General features: G+C 35.6%; 1 protein-coding gene across 4 annotated transcripts; it reads left to right on the top strand.

Moving 5' to 3' along the window:
- The first annotated feature begins 616 nt into the window (after nucleotides 1–616).
- LOC105043716 (uncharacterized protein At4g18490) lies at nucleotides 617–13,069 on the top strand. 4 transcript variants are annotated; one of them, XM_073252731.1, is made up of 13 exons: nucleotides 617–854; nucleotides 2,063–2,159; nucleotides 2,458–2,581; nucleotides 2,742–2,927; nucleotides 3,082–3,855; nucleotides 4,359–4,544; nucleotides 4,633–4,767; nucleotides 5,752–5,937; nucleotides 6,037–6,196; nucleotides 7,666–7,733; nucleotides 7,828–7,867; nucleotides 7,991–8,164; nucleotides 12,410–13,069. In XM_073252731.1, exons 2-13 carry the CDS (start codon nucleotides 2,099–2,101, stop codon nucleotides 12,656–12,658), a joined length of 2,343 nt encoding a protein of 780 aa, XP_073108832.1. In that variant the 5' UTR covers nucleotides 617–854; nucleotides 2,063–2,098; the 3' UTR covers nucleotides 12,659–13,069. The 4 variants fall into 4 exon arrangements, with proteins under 4 accessions (XP_073108832.1, XP_073108831.1, XP_073108830.1 ...); XM_073252730.1 differs by having other exon boundaries at nucleotides 618–751; nucleotides 3,082–3,885; nucleotides 12,410–13,066; XM_073252729.1 differs by having other exon boundaries at nucleotides 618–854; nucleotides 3,082–3,885; nucleotides 12,410–13,066.
- The last annotated feature ends 2,518 nt before the right edge of the window (nucleotides 13,070–15,587 follow it).

Raw genomic sequence — 15,587 nt, 5'->3', positions numbered from 1 at the left:
AACCAAATTATGAATTGAACTTTTTGAGAAAAAAATTATCAGTAGAATTCTTGAAATAGATTCTCATCTTTGAGCTTCAAAAACAGTGCCTTAGGGTCCTCAAAATTTTCAGTTAGCTTCATTTGTCATCACAAGTTCAACAGCGTGTGCGGCCGCAGGCACAAAAGATAAGAAATGGCGAGTGATTAAAGAATTCTTTTATTATTTTTTCTGGGTATACGGATTTCTTTCGATTCCGTGCTCCATGAACTAAATTGGCCTAACATACGGTGCCGGCTGCTAGGCATGGATGGGTCCACGACTCCATGTCCTGAGATGCGTGCAGAAAAAAGATCAGGTGTGATGCACATGATCGAAACTTTAAAAACTGTGTTGTGCACATCTCTCAAAGTTGATCTACGGGTCCGCACTGCAGCATCGGAAGCAACCCTCTTCCACGGTATCGACCGGCCGACGGGGTCCGCTACTTGATCGGACGATGGTTTTGGGAGCGCTTACATATCGGACGGTCAGGAGTGGTGATATAGTTTTTTCCAAGAAAAATACAAATTCCTGTTTTGTGCAAGACTAACACGGAGCGACCGCAACGGGTATTTTCCCGCTTCTTCGGCGGAGGGCTATAAATAACACCGGTGCCGTCCAGAGAAAACAGCTATCTCCCGTCTTCGTCTCCCTCACCTTCGAGCAAGATTTCGATCTTGGAGCGGTTCTTTCCGACGAAGTTAGCAGAAGAACCAAGGCAAGATCTCAGGTTCTTCCACCTCTCTCCCCTCAATCGTGGGATTTCCGACGAAGAAAGATCTCAGTTCTTTCTGGCATTCGATCTCGGGATTTTTCTGTGTTGTTTGATCGAGGTATTGGTCGATTTCTAGTGGAAATCGAGCTCCGGATTCTTGGGATCTCCAATTAATTAGATATATTGTCACATAATCTTTATCTCGCGTCCTAGAGCATGAACTGTTTTAAAAGAATTCAGTTACTAGCTCGTAAATGAATGCCTTCTAATTTATTTCATGAATTTATTCAAAGTAGTTTTATTTTGGTTTCTTGTTCTGAGATTAGATGCTTCTTTCGTGCTTCATGGAGGAACTCTCTATATTTTAGTGATTTGTTTCAAGAATGCCCTAGATCCGTCTGGAAAGCTCTCTGATGATTTATCTCCGTCCAGATCCATAAGTTGATCGATTGTAGTTCTTCTTTGTTCATTTCCTGATATAGATTTTTATTTCTTGTTTTTCTTCACGGAATTATGTGATCTTTTCTCCTTCCGTGGATATTGTGCTAAACAGTGCCCAATTTTTCAGAAATAAATCAATCATGTAAGGTTAATTATCTTAATGGCATTCTTGATAAAAGATTTTCATGTCAAACAAGGAGAGGGCAAGTCTAATGTATTTTCCTTATTTTTGGTAGTGGTAGGAGTGCACGTATCGAGGAGGCACATGGATTGCATCAATTAAATGTAACACGATAGAATAGAAAACTGATTGAGGTCTGCGGGCATATACAATTAAAATTAGAGGAGACTGCAGTCAGGAGGGCTGCTTCAATTGGCTTTTAAGAGCATAGAAAGAAAAGGGGAAGGCCTTGGCTAACTTGGATGGAGTCTTTGAGAAAGAGTTCTGGGAAACCTCTAGCAATGCTAGAGGTAGCTCTTAATAGGAATGATTGGTGAATGCTGAACCCTAAATGGTTGGAAGAAGATTAATGATTTTAATGATCAGTGTTATGGGCATTGTCAGCTATAGAAAGACTGGAACAGTTCATATACTGGCAGCTAGTATCATGTAGCTGAAAGCAGGTGAAGAACATGGTAGCCAAAAAATAGTAATCTATTGCATAGCTCTTGGATGAAAATGGACATGTGGGAATGATGCGGCTACTTCTCTCATGTTTTATATTAACACATCCCATTAACAAACTACCATGCTCTGATTTGATTTTCCCCTCATTACTTCTCATATATGTCTTTTCATAAATATCTGCATTTAGGAAAGTCCCTTTTATTTCCAAAATTTCAACTCTATCTGCTTTTTTGCCTCATGTTCTTCTGTATGTGCAGATACATCGCATATGCTTCGCTTGTTGATAGGATAGAATGGCAGATTCACAAAAAGGAGCTGCTTCAACTTCTTTCGCCCAGAAGAAAAGCCCTTTAGGTTAAATTTGTAATCGTGTGCTTAAATTTATGTAAATCAGCAGTACTTTTCATTTTCATCAGGGGCAGATATATGTTGAACTATAGAATTTATCAAACATGATACATGTCTATTCTATCATTCTAACATGAACGGGCAAAAGTGGATGCAATATTGAGAAACAGCCAAACAGGTTTATAGCATACAAGGCAGTGATTTGACTGTTTTAAGTTATGTTTACTCATCTACAGCTGTATTCTAAAACATATTGTGGTGTTGAGTTGATGAGAAATGTGATGTTCACTTCTGCTTTGAGCAGATGAAGATTTTGGAAATGATTTCCTTAGCTCTTGGTCATCAGCAAAAATGGGAAAGGATGCAATAGATTTTGATGTGGAATCAGTTCCTCGGATTGGGAAAAAATCCTTTAACTTTGACAAATTGTGAGTGTGTTCTTTTCATTGTTTCCCACTTTCTTTAATTTAAATATCTGTAAGTTAAAGTTTTGATCATCTGAAAAGCATCTTATTTTTGTAACATACCTTCCAAAAAAATTATCAACTTTTTCATAAAAGGATGCTGACAGTGCAGCCTTTAAACCAGGGACGACTTTGAGCTTGGCAGTGACTTTGACAAACTATCATCATTCAAAATGGACATTTCTGATCTGGACTTCTCTAGCCCAGTGAACAAGACTGAAAAGACCACTGAAAAGTCTTCCAAAGAATTTCTTCTGGGAAAGCAGGAATCAAAAAAAGACAAATTCGCCTTTTCTTTTGATTTTAATGAGTATGTGTGTTGCACACCTGTTATGTCAAAGATTATTATTTTATCTGTTGGAATTTCTTCTATAAATTATTGTTGTGATATATTTGCTATCAAAATAGTCTGTATCAGTCCTAGAATATTACTTCTCTAATCCATATATTTCTTTTGGATGCAGGTTGGATAAGTTTGATCTTGACTCGAAGTTGGTGAAAGGAGAAAAGAAGCTTAGTAAATGCATGGATGATATTGAACCTGACTGTTCTATAAAGCTTGACAAGGGCATAGATTCCAGATGTAATTCAATCATGAATGGAACTAAGATAATACCAAATAAAGAAAATATGGCCACTTCAAAACCTGCTCATTTTACCGAGCCTGGCATGGTAGATAATGCTAACCCTTCCATCTCAAATCTTGGGCATTATGATGTCTGTCCTGAAGCACAGACATCTACTGGGAAGCAAACTGTTTTTGGAGAAAAAGAAAATCATATTATTCAGCAGCACATAGAAAAAGCAGATGGAAAATGCCCCATAAAACCAAATTCTGAAAAAGCTCCCCAAGATTTTGCTCTCCTCTCTGTATCTGGTGATGGTTCAACGCAAGCAAAAGTTCATCAAGCTCAAGCAGAATTTGTTACTTTGGTTTCTGCAAAAGAAAATATAGCCAGAGACCAAGAGAGTAGTATGAAATCAGTAGATAGTTCACAATCCAGGAATTCTAGCCCTACGAATTCATATAGCTCAAGATGTTGGATGCCAAAAAGTAAAGCAGAATCACTGAATACTAGTCACAAGTTCCAGAAACATGAAGGGAACCAAAGTGAGGTTTCTGGATCAACCATAACTTGTAGTGAATCAAATCCAGATCGAAAAGACGTCAAAAACTCTTTTGTCTCACAGAAACATGCTCCTGCAATGAAGAATACTGGAGAGAAGCAGGGCCAAAGGTCTAATTTTCTTCGATTACCATCGAATAAGTGAGTTGTGTATTGACATTCGTACTTCAGTTGGACCAGGAAACACTTATGCTAGTTACCTTACTCATGATATATGTTATCATTTCTTTTTCTGAAAATGATCAATTATATAGGTCCAAGATTTGATTCATTTGATTGTAGAATCTGCACAACCTCTTGCATTATGACTTAACCTACCCAATATTTTGGTAATCTTTCGACATCTTATATTATCTGGCCTTGAAACAAAATCTCCAGCACAATATTGCATCAGAAAAAAAATGTTATCCTACTAATTACTATTATGTAATCACCTATATTGCATGCCTGTATCTCCTGGGTAATATTGTAATACATGTTAACAGACAGTTTAGAGATAAAAATAGCATACACTCACATGAAATTCGCTCGATGGATATTTTATTCAGAAGACTATTATCAGTAGAGCCAGCTTTAGGGCTACTTTGCTGAATATGGCAGCATATTCTATGCAGGGTTTCCAGATTAGTTCAGTCCCTGTCAACAAAAGAGAAAGGAGCATCTGCTTTACAATTAAGGTCTGTCAACACTTCAAAAGGCAGTCTATCTCAACCAACTACAGCATCAACTCTAAACCATCTTCATGGTTTGCAGAACAAGAAAGTGGAAATTATGCATTTGTATCCTACAAGTATAAAAAGGTAAACTACAGTAAGTTTCCAATATCTAAGCTTGCAACTGTCTAAATAGGTTGAATAAATTTTCTTTTTCTACTTTTTCATACTGCAGAGAATCCAAGCCAAATGATGAACTAACTCAAAATCTAGAGGGTGGCATTTTGAAGTCTGATGATCCATCTTTAAAAACAAGTGTGCCATTTCTCTTGGAAAGTGAACGAAGTAATAAAGACCATGATACTTCTCAGTGAGGAACCCTCACATGACTTGCCCCAGCTGATTAAATAACTTGTTTATATGCTCAAGTATTTTGTTGAACATGACTGTGATAATCTGGGGTCTTTCAGAGCTAGTTATTGTCAAAGCTTTTTCTTTAAGACCACACAATACTATAAGTGATGCATGACTCGTTTTACTCTCTCTGTTATGAGAATTTGGGAAGAACCCTCACCTTCATTTTGGAAAGAAAGCAAAATGAAACAAAGAAGGGCCAATACAGGTCAAAGGAAAAAGCCAACAAGGAATCACTCTAATGGAAGCAAAATAAGATCCAAGAAACAGTGCTGGGCATTGTCTGTCTTAATTGCCATCACCATGGAATTTGCCTTATCCACATTTTTCACTATCATCATATGTCTTGTAAAATTTTTTCTCCAAGTCTAGAGAAAACTGATGCTTGGTTTAGGAATAATCTATTATTAACACATCACTATCAGAGTTTCCTATCTCCCAAGTATTCTGCCACACCTTTTGAAGGGAAAGTTGGTAACCACATGATGGAAATTATTCCTTTAAATTTTCAACTAAGCTTCATGGCTTTAGTAATGATGGTTTGGCTTTATAACAGCAATGGCCCAAAACCATCATGGGCCATAATAAATATTTTTAATTGCAACTGCCTCTTACACTTATTTCCAATTGACCTGAGCAGATGACACTGTCATTCCGGGTCGGATAATATTATTTCACATTTTCTTTCTTTTATTAACAAATTCTTTCCTTCTTCACTTTTAGTATGTTCAATGCTTCATTTTTGTTATACAATCTAATGATCTTGATATTCATGAAACATATTTTGTAATTTTTCTAATTTAACTCTTTTAATAATTCAGTCAATTTATTATTTAATCAGCAAAATAGCCAAATATTTTACTTGCACATAGTTTTGATTTTTTACTCTTCGAATATGATGACTTGTTTTGCACTCAGAACCTGTATGTATTCCTCGCAGTTTCCAACTTCATCCTTCCCACTTGCATGAGATGACTACTGCAAGTAACTGTGCAAAGAGTGTGTCTCCTAATCTTGTTTCAGGCTATGCACCTTTAAAAGGCTTCAAGAACATCTCCTTTGAAGGGAAAGATATCACTCCAAAAGATGACAAAAAATGTGATATATCTAGCTTGATGACTTCAAGGTAGACCACCTGCGTCTTTTCCCTCCAACTATTTGGTTTGATTTACTGACACTGATTACTAGAAGATTTTTTTTAATATCAAAATGATTATGTGTGTAGGAGAACAAAAGTAAACAACAGGATTCCAAATTCCATGATGCAGAAAGAAATAAAATCAGTAAGATTTTTGGAGGGAAACTTAACCCCTAAGGTGGCCGACACTGTTATCATAGAGAAACGTGCACTGTTAAGCCCACCTTTAAAGCGCAAGACACTAGAGGTCCTTTATACTTTTGCTTACTTGGTATCTATATAATATTGTGAACTAATGGAATATAGATCGTGTTTATTCTTTTATCTTCTACAAATTTGTATCACTGGATGTGTTTGATAGGATGAATTTTCTGGTTGTTGTTTGCATTTTTGCTTAAAACATACATGATGCCAATATATGCATGAGAAAATCTCTAATTTTAACATGAGACTGGATTTCCCCTTCATTTGTGAAGATGATGTGGAAGACCAGCTTTGAGGGTTAAAAAAGATAACAAAGGAGTTCTCTGACCAAAAAAAGGTGATGCAATATAACAATGTGTACCAAAGATACTAGAGAGAGAAGTAACAGTGCAAGCTAGAAGTCAGCAAGAATGGGTCCCAATAGAGGGAAACCATTATTACGAGCAACGGAATTTAAAAGGAATCAGCAACGATATGAGACCCTATGAAGGCCTCCTTTATAGACATTTGATTGCTTGAGAAGACTAGATTTTTGAGTGGTAAATCTGCCTCATTTACTTTGATCTGTTCAGGAGAAGTTTGGACAAATTTTACATACTAGTGATTAGAAAATCTCAAAATGGTAAAACGAGAGGAAAAGACAACTGAAATTTTTAAGAAAAGCCTCATCCCAACTATTATGAATCTCATGTCAGCCATCATTCATGTCGGGGGCTGTATACCTGTATCCTTCTATCAAAGCAGGTTTCCATAAAGTCTACCTTTCATTCAGACTTTTTAAGACTTCTTTTCTTTTTCCAGATCCCTGGAACACAGATCACAAGCAACTAGGTTATCTCTGGCTTTCTAGCACATACTGAAAAACGAAGTTCCTGATCAAATTATCTCCAACTTGTCAAATACTAATTCTCCTCTGGTGCATTTGTTTAATATGCTATAATTCTTATCTTGAGTTTACATCATCTAATATCATGATCTTTATCAGTTAAACATATTACCATGTCAACTTGGTTGGACCACTAATCACCTTTCATTTCTTATGTTGACATCCGAAATGAGCACTTGATGTTTAGCATTATGAAAATCATATAGAGTATTACAGAGGCATTATGAAAGCCTCTTTTATCTACAAAAATTAGAAGTCAACCCATTTTTTGTCCACCATAATATTATGTACCTACAGATAATTAGATCTTGCTTTAATCCATCTTTTGACTATTTTTCTTTTTCAATGTGTTGCTTTATGCAGGTATAACATTAACGAATAAAATACAAAATATAACTGCCTTAAGTTCATGTATCACATGGCCTCTTTTTATGATCAGGCCATTCATGAAATTGAGAATTTGGACATACTAGTAATATCTGCATAAGTATGTTCAATGAATTTATTTTGGCAAATTCTGAAATCACATGGTGCTTTTTTTGTGAAAAGCAAATCACTACCTTCAGCTTTTTTTCTCATTCCAAATTTGTCTGTATATTGTGGTCAATGCTTGTTTGTTGTTTCAGGAAGCAAAAGCAGATGTAAAGACTTTAAAGCCATTAAAACGTATTATGGACTCTTCTACTGAAAGAAGGTTCCTCTGCACTAATGAACATTGGAGATCATTACTACCAATACTCCAATAGCAAGTTCTTTGGTTATGATGAATGTGCTGTCATATTATGCAGGAAACCATCAGAAGCATCCCCAAAATTTGACAATGAGTTGGTAGATACTTGAACCAAGCTTAATAGTTAATTTTCAAGGCCCCTTCACTGCAAATCATACTTATTGTGATGATAATAAGTCTAATATTATCATTTTATTTGTATTGCTTTGCTCAATGGTTAGGCTCCAGAAACTCAAAAGCTGGAAGCTCCTCACAGCAATGTGTCTGTTGACAATGGAACTCCTCTGAATTGTGTTCCTGAGGTGGGAAGCATGATGGATTTTGAAGTCCATGTACTGATAGAAAATGATGGAAATGTGGAAAAAGCTGAAGCCTCTGTAAAGGAACTTGATGGTGTGAGTATATTATGTATTTCATACTGCTTGGTTGTTAGTCCTTTTGTATGAGGTAGAATGATTCTGAAGTGTTACTTCTAGAACATTGGGGATGGATACAGTTTCCTGTTCTTGTTAATATTCAAATTGCATAATGAAAATTACAATCACTAGCTTATCTAATCGGAGCATCCATTTGTATTACCATATTATGAGTTTTAGACTTCTACTTTGTCCCACATGTCTCCCTCGCCATTTCTTTAATAACAGTAAAGTAGGAGCCTTTTGTCATTATAAGCAAAGAAGTGTTCTTTCTCTTGTGTGTAAAATAAGAACTGAAGATATTGGTTGACTAAATGCAACATTAGTCGATCATTTTATGCTTTCCAGTTTTCATTAGATTGTATGCATTGCTGCAGACATTTAATTAGTAAGTCACCTATGATGTTGCATTATTTAATTTTTATATGTTTTAATTGATAGTATTGCTAATACATATTTCTTGTAGTTTTCACTTATTGCCAAAGCTAGTGCTCTCTCCTAGGCCAAATGTTGCTGTTCATAATCAGATATTTATGAAGAAACGAGTGATCTATATGTGGGAGATAGAGAAAATTGATCCAATGTTACAGAATAGAATCTCAGTAAAATTGAATTCCTGAATAAAATGGCAAAAGAGGGAGAATGAAGAGATCTGTAAGTGGTTCAGATGAGTGTGTCACCCTCATTGGAGGAAAAATAGGAAAAAAAGGGAGGGAAAAAAGTGCATGTGAGAACAAAACTATTTTGTATACTCTCTCAAGCTGATAAAAAGCTGGGGGTTTAGTCTTTGGGAGAGAGTAAAGGCAAGAAATTTCATCCAATCAAGGGATTTCTGTTGTGGTATTTGGATATGAGCATGTGTGCTTAATAGAATATATAGGGAATAGATAATTAGATATCTCAGCTGGAGTAGTGGTCGCATGATCTTTGCATGAACGGTTACAAGGAAGAAGGCCTATGCTGACAATGTTGGACCTCTAACCATGCAAAAGCACTGTGGACCCCTCTGAATTTATGGTAGATAATATGAAAGCCATGCAAGGAGTTCTGTACATGGACATCCTCCTTCATGGCACAGTGAGTAAGGATTGCAGAAAAATCAAGCACCAAAACATAAGACCTGATTTAATGTTTATTTTCTTGAACCACAAATCATCTTGTTGCTTCAATAATTTTTCCTCACATTGCTTATGTTTTATAATTCAAGTTCTTATTTTTCAAGGTTTTTGGCACAATACTTGAATTTTTAAAAATGTTTTCAATATGTCTCGAGGAGTTTTTGGGATCCCTAATTCTACTAGCAAAATCAAGGAGAGGATGTCTCTAAGACAGACTTAAGCACATGCGTTGCCTATTTAGCTTGGTTATCAAAATATTTTGTTGCATCTTATCATAACAAACCTTTGGTGAAACAGCTCATTTCTGCTTAATAAACAAGATCAGTGGAAAAGAACCAATGAAATAATGAGCATGAGTCTACCACTGCATCAGTGAGGTAGGTGCAGTAAAATCAAGTTGTTTAAAGACCGAGATCTTGGTCATCTTGGCAGGGGTCGAGATAAATTGATTTCTCAGTTTATCCTGGCCAAGATAATCCGTTTACTAGTGAAATTCGACTGGACTGTCCTTTAAACTGAGATGGCATTTCTTGTGTAATATATCTCATCATCTCAATTGAGATATTATAAGATTGGCCAAGGCTTAAAAAATATTTTTTGCTAGTATTCATATTATAGTGCATATAAAATATGAATTAGTAAGTCTCACATAATTTTAAAAAGTGAAAATAAATTATTAATAAAGAACATCATATAATAATGTAATATTGAAAATTATAACAATAACTTGTATCAAGATCTTGAACATACAATAAATTATGTAGATATTAAATGGGGGGTAACTATCCTTGTAAAGTTTACTGCCAAGTAAAGATGGAAAATATATTTCACATCGAGATACACATATATTACATTATTAACTAATGCAACAATTTAAGTATTCAAACTTATTATAATTTTAAGACAAATTTAAGAATTAGCAGAAATATTATGTGTTAAACAAAATCATTTTAGTTCCGGATTATTACTTTTCATCAACAAATGTTAGAAAAGTTGCATTTTCATTTACTTGAGCATAAATACCAAAACAAATAAAGAAAAATATAAATGATTACGAATTGTCATTTCATGTACTTATGTTAGAAAAATTATTTTATATATTATGGTTATATGAGCTATTTTTCATCTTGGACAAGATTTTGAGATATCAGATAATCTCAGTTATCTCAATTGAGGAATCCATGAGAACTCATTAAGAAATAAGCAATTCTCTGTCATATCGTCAATATGAAGAAAAATATTGGCTGATAATATTGCTATCTTTGTTTAAGCTTGGCCTATGTTTTTGCTTATGTGGCAAAATATCTCGCCCAATATATTCATATCATCTCAACCGATATATTGGATATCATTTATATTGTTCTGAGATTTTTGGGACCAATATTTTTCAGATCTCGTATTGGAAGGTGCCCTATACCCAGACAAACCAAGATGTCGGTGGAGATGAAAACCTTGGGTCTAACTAAAATGAAGTTTTTAATGAGTAGATTCAGTAAAAGTTAGTGGTTGCACAAATAATAAACAAAAGCACCAAGAACAGATTATGGTATTATGAGCATGTCCAGAAAAGACTAAGGTGGACAGTTCAAATTTCTGCAGACTTGCCAGGTGAAAGTGATGAAGACCAATAAAAGACCCACAGTGTAAGAACAGATCTGAAAACATTTGTGTTTGTAGTCCTATTAGTTACTGAAGTTCCAAAGGTGAAGACTGAAGAAGGTTTTATAAGGATGATCCCAGATAGATCTGATTAGACTTGTTCATATCTGGCATATAGCAGTTGGCATTGATATCGTACTTTAAATTTTGTTTTTAGTGCTGGTCTATGTTAGCTTGATTAAGCCCATGGTTCAACAGACACATAGTCTGTTATTAGCGGGAATCGGTTGGTTTGCATAACAATATATTAATAGTCTCTTTTTCTTTGGTTATTTAGTGGTGTTGGGCTAGTGGCTGAGGTGTCCCAATTGTTTTAGTGTTAGTTTTAGAGAGGGTCAGACTTGTCAATAAGAGAGAGAGGGGGCGTCCTTAGCTCATATGTATACATACATACAATGTGTGTAAAGTAAAATGGCATGAGAGTTTTGGAAAGTTTTGGTGAGTCTTAAAAAAATAGAGAGCCAAGCTTTGTTCTTTGTGGCCTTTTATATTTTTTTCTCTAAGTGAGGAAACAATTTTGTTCTCTTTCCAAATTTATTTTCTCTTCACTAATTTTTCTTCTTGCAAGTTCGTCTCTGTGTTTGGTGCTTGTTCAAGGCGATCCTGGACGGCCCATTTTATTCCACAGGTCATCATGCCATTCTACATATTGTCAGAGGGTGTGTAGTCTTTGCCACATGGCACCAAAGCTAGATGGGATTTCCTACATCTTCTATCCTCAATGAACTTTTTCTTTCTTTTTTCTTTTGTGTTCTTAGCCACACGTGCATCATGGACCATCTTATAATTTTACCTGTCTAATCATGAACTTGCTTGCTTAATCCTGGTTGAATTGGCCAGGATATTTGAGTTGATGTAATAGCTAGTATCAATTTGGCCTTGTCTAATTGATTTCTTCCATGATGTGGTCTAATAAGTAGTATTATTTGTGCTTGATGACCACCTGCCCAGCTGGCTTGCGACTCCACTGAAGGGGGTGGGCACTAAAACATTATTGAAGCCTTATTAATCCGTTACTTCATGATGCACTGAAGCTGCAAAAAATAAAATTAATTGGGTTTTCCTGATGTTTGAGAAGATGCATAAAATCGACTCTCCCAATCTAATGTTGATTTTTTAGATTTCTCTTTAGTGAGTCTTTATTTTAAGAGAACTAGTCATCGCATGATTGTGGGCCAATCTTACTATTATGACTGTTGAACATGAATCTCCTTTATCCAATGTTTATCTTCAGTATCTCCATTCTATTCTCATTTGTTCGGATTTTGTCTTGGAGGGAAGCTGTGTCGGTTTGATTTTCACATAGTCATGCTACCAAAATATAATATAAGAGTTCTATAAGCAACATAACACTCCTACATGTCAGAAATGTCAAGTCAATCATAATTTTCACCAATATCTGCAACTGGTTCTTGAAAGAAAGGAATGCTGATGATAATCTTTTCAGATCTGCAACATGCTCAAAAAGAAGCATGAAGAAGCCAAGGAATTACTAGTTCGTGCTATTGTAAACAACAACGCACTGCTGATGCTGAACCATCCCATGTTCGAGGAGAAGATATCCTTGCATATCTTTGATTTATTTCCTTTTTTTTTCCTTTTCTCCTATTTTTTTAACCAGAAACTTGTTTACCTTCACTATCAGTACATCCGTGCCCTTTGGAGGTTCGCTAAGAGCCTGCAGTCTGAGTACTGAAAAAAGGTGATATCCTATTACCACCTATATGAGCCGGCAGCTGATCTGCTGTAAGCTCTTTGTACCATTCATGCTAGTGCTTGAGCTTCGAATGAACAATTATGATGGTGAATGGCTGAGGGGAAAGGTGTTGCTACAGCCAAATTTTCTGTGATCATGTGAATGGAACGGTTGATTGAAACTTGATTCATGCGATAAATGAAAGTTTTTCCGGTAGATTTCAAATGTTCATCTGATTAGGTTTTTGGAAAAGAATCTTGAGATGATGGTTTGATTAGCATAGACACCGGAATGGAAGGCCAATTTTTTGGAATATTTTTTATTGTGGAATATAAATAGATGTTATATTCCAAAAAGGAAAAGGACAGCTGTTCTATGCATCAATGTGAATATTCATGTGTTCAAAATCTTACAAGAGTTTTTGATTTTCAACTGAGACATTCTTCCCTGTATAATATTTGCTTGAGGCCATTCCTTCCACTTTACTCAAAACGGTCACGAATTGAAGCAGTGCCATTCACGAACGGAAAGAGAAATAGGATGTCGGCATTTTTGTTATAAATTTCAGTGTTTAGTGTGTCCATATTATTTCTATCGTTTGTCAATGCTATGACATCCAAAGCAGCAGTTGGTTTGCTTTAAGATGGTTGAAGTAGAATTTTTCCAGTTGTATAATTATCAGCTTGACCCGTACGCACTACGTTCTATGTTTTATCGGACGATATACTGAAGCAAAATTAGCTTGTTGATATAGCACTGCAGTGCCATCTTGCATCGCTTAAGCGTCCATGTACCATTTGAACAATCTATTGCAACAGTCTCCATGTGGAGCTCAAAATGTCCATGTTCCTGGAACTTTGTTTATGTCCTCATACAGGGCATGTGACAATCAGTCTCCATGTGGAGCTCCAAATGTCCATGTTCCTGGAACTTTGTTTTATGTCCTCATGTAGGGCATGTGACAATTGTAATCGACTAGAACTTTGTTTTATGTCCTCGTACAGGGCATGTGACAATTATAATCGACGCCGGGTTTACTCTGTATTGTGATTGAATTCGTGACGCTCTCGGTACCATCTGTTGTTTATATTCAGAACTTTCAGACTTTTTGGCTCACCTTGAGAAAACTGTCATTGACAAAACAAAAATGATTGTTGACACATAAAGTACATTACTACAGATGTGAAATCAAGTAGATGGATGGTTTTTCTCCAAATTTATGAACTTGTTTGGTGCGATCTGTTGATATTTGTTGCTGCCACCCAATTAATCATTTGATAGTTGGGCACTTGTCATGGATGTTGTAAAATGTTGCCTTAATCTCCCTTTTTATATCATAAAATTACATAGGTCACTGCAAAAAATGATGCAGCACAAAAGCTCTCGAATATGGACAAAGTGACCATGGAAATATATTTCTTATGTTTGTTTTCACTTTTTTTTTTTAGTTTGCTGCTAGTTAATTACCTTTCTCAACCTCCAAAACTAGAGGGTCATATGCATCTTACAACAAATTTTTTTTTTTCCTGAATTGCAGCCAAGAAAGTACTTCCACAAGCATACTCAATATTAACCTGACCTAGCCTCTTCAGAATACAACCACATTATTTGAAATCCTCTATGATATGAGCCGCCCTTTTAATGGAAGTCCCCTTTCACCTTATCAACCTCTGCCATAGTCGCAAGTTCGGCACTTGGGAACAATTAAGCTGGATATAAAGATTTGGAATTAGAAAAAATTAGCAAATTTGTCTAAAATTTAGAAAGAGTTTGGATAACAAAGAACTAAAAATTAGAAAATTAGAAAATATAGGTTTTCTAAAATATTTTTAATTAATTTATTTAAGAATAAATTTAGAAGAGGCAAAACTAACAAATGATAGCAAAAGCATCACATTATATGATATTGTTAATTTGTAATATGTAAAGTTTCTTAAATCAGTCATCAATAATTCCTGAATAAATTGTAAAATTCATGTACAAGTGGAACAATTGAATAATTCTGTATTGATCAATTTTTGGAGAATAATTCAGTCAAGAGAAATGCTTGGAATAATCCAAGAATTTTTAGTAATTCAGGGAATATTCTAACTGTAATCTCTGCATTAGTCAGCACAACATAGGATTGGCAAACTCATCCTCGAGTAATTATAACTAAATTACTTTGGCTTCTAAACCTGGGTTGAGGTACCCAAACATCAAATTTGCCAACTACACTTTATATCAAAGTTGTAGAACATCTTTAATATTAATAGAGCCGAAGGTCTCGACCTAGTCTTTTTTCTTTTTTCTTTTTTTTTTTTTTTGGGGGGAGCAAGCAAAGTGCCAACCAGCGGATACAAATCCCGTAGAAGAGGTTCAAGGCCAAGTGTAGCTATTGACCAAAACAAGTTAATTTCGTTCCAGGAAGGTATTTACGAATTTGGGCTTTGGAATGGATTGTAATATTGTTGGAAAAGTAATAGCTGATTGTGGCGGAAGGAGCTGGAGCGCAGGCAACATCATTATTATTATATAAAACGGATCCCAAATATGTCTTCTTTCAAATTCTCCCTCCAAATCCCTGCGCCAGCAATCCCTCACACATACCCATCCCTCTCATCTCTGCATGGGTGCATTTGGCTCGCAGAAAGAATTTTTCTCATTGAAATATTTTTCTAGAATTTCCGAGAATATAATATATAATAAACATTTCAATGTAGCCGGCGTGGAAGCTGTTGGATCTGAACGGAGGCTTGATTCAAAAATATTGTTAGAAGGCTTCTCATTGGATAATCAAGAGCATAACCACCCACCTTACATACCTCCCTAAATTTAGAGCTAGGATCCATCTGTTTGCGGGGAAAATGCCAAAAAAGTTCGGCAAATGATTTGCCGACCTTTTCCATTAGAGTGTGATTCGTGCATCTTCTGCGTCCTCATTGATGCC

This window comes from Elaeis guineensis, chromosome 2 (assembly GCF_000442705.2).
Source record: "Elaeis guineensis isolate ETL-2024a chromosome 2, EG11, whole genome shotgun sequence".
Lineage (NCBI taxonomy): Eukaryota > Viridiplantae > Streptophyta > Magnoliopsida > Arecales > Arecaceae > Elaeis > Elaeis guineensis.
Note: the sequence above shows the minus strand (reverse complement) of the source record. Positions and strands in the feature narration are given on the sequence as shown.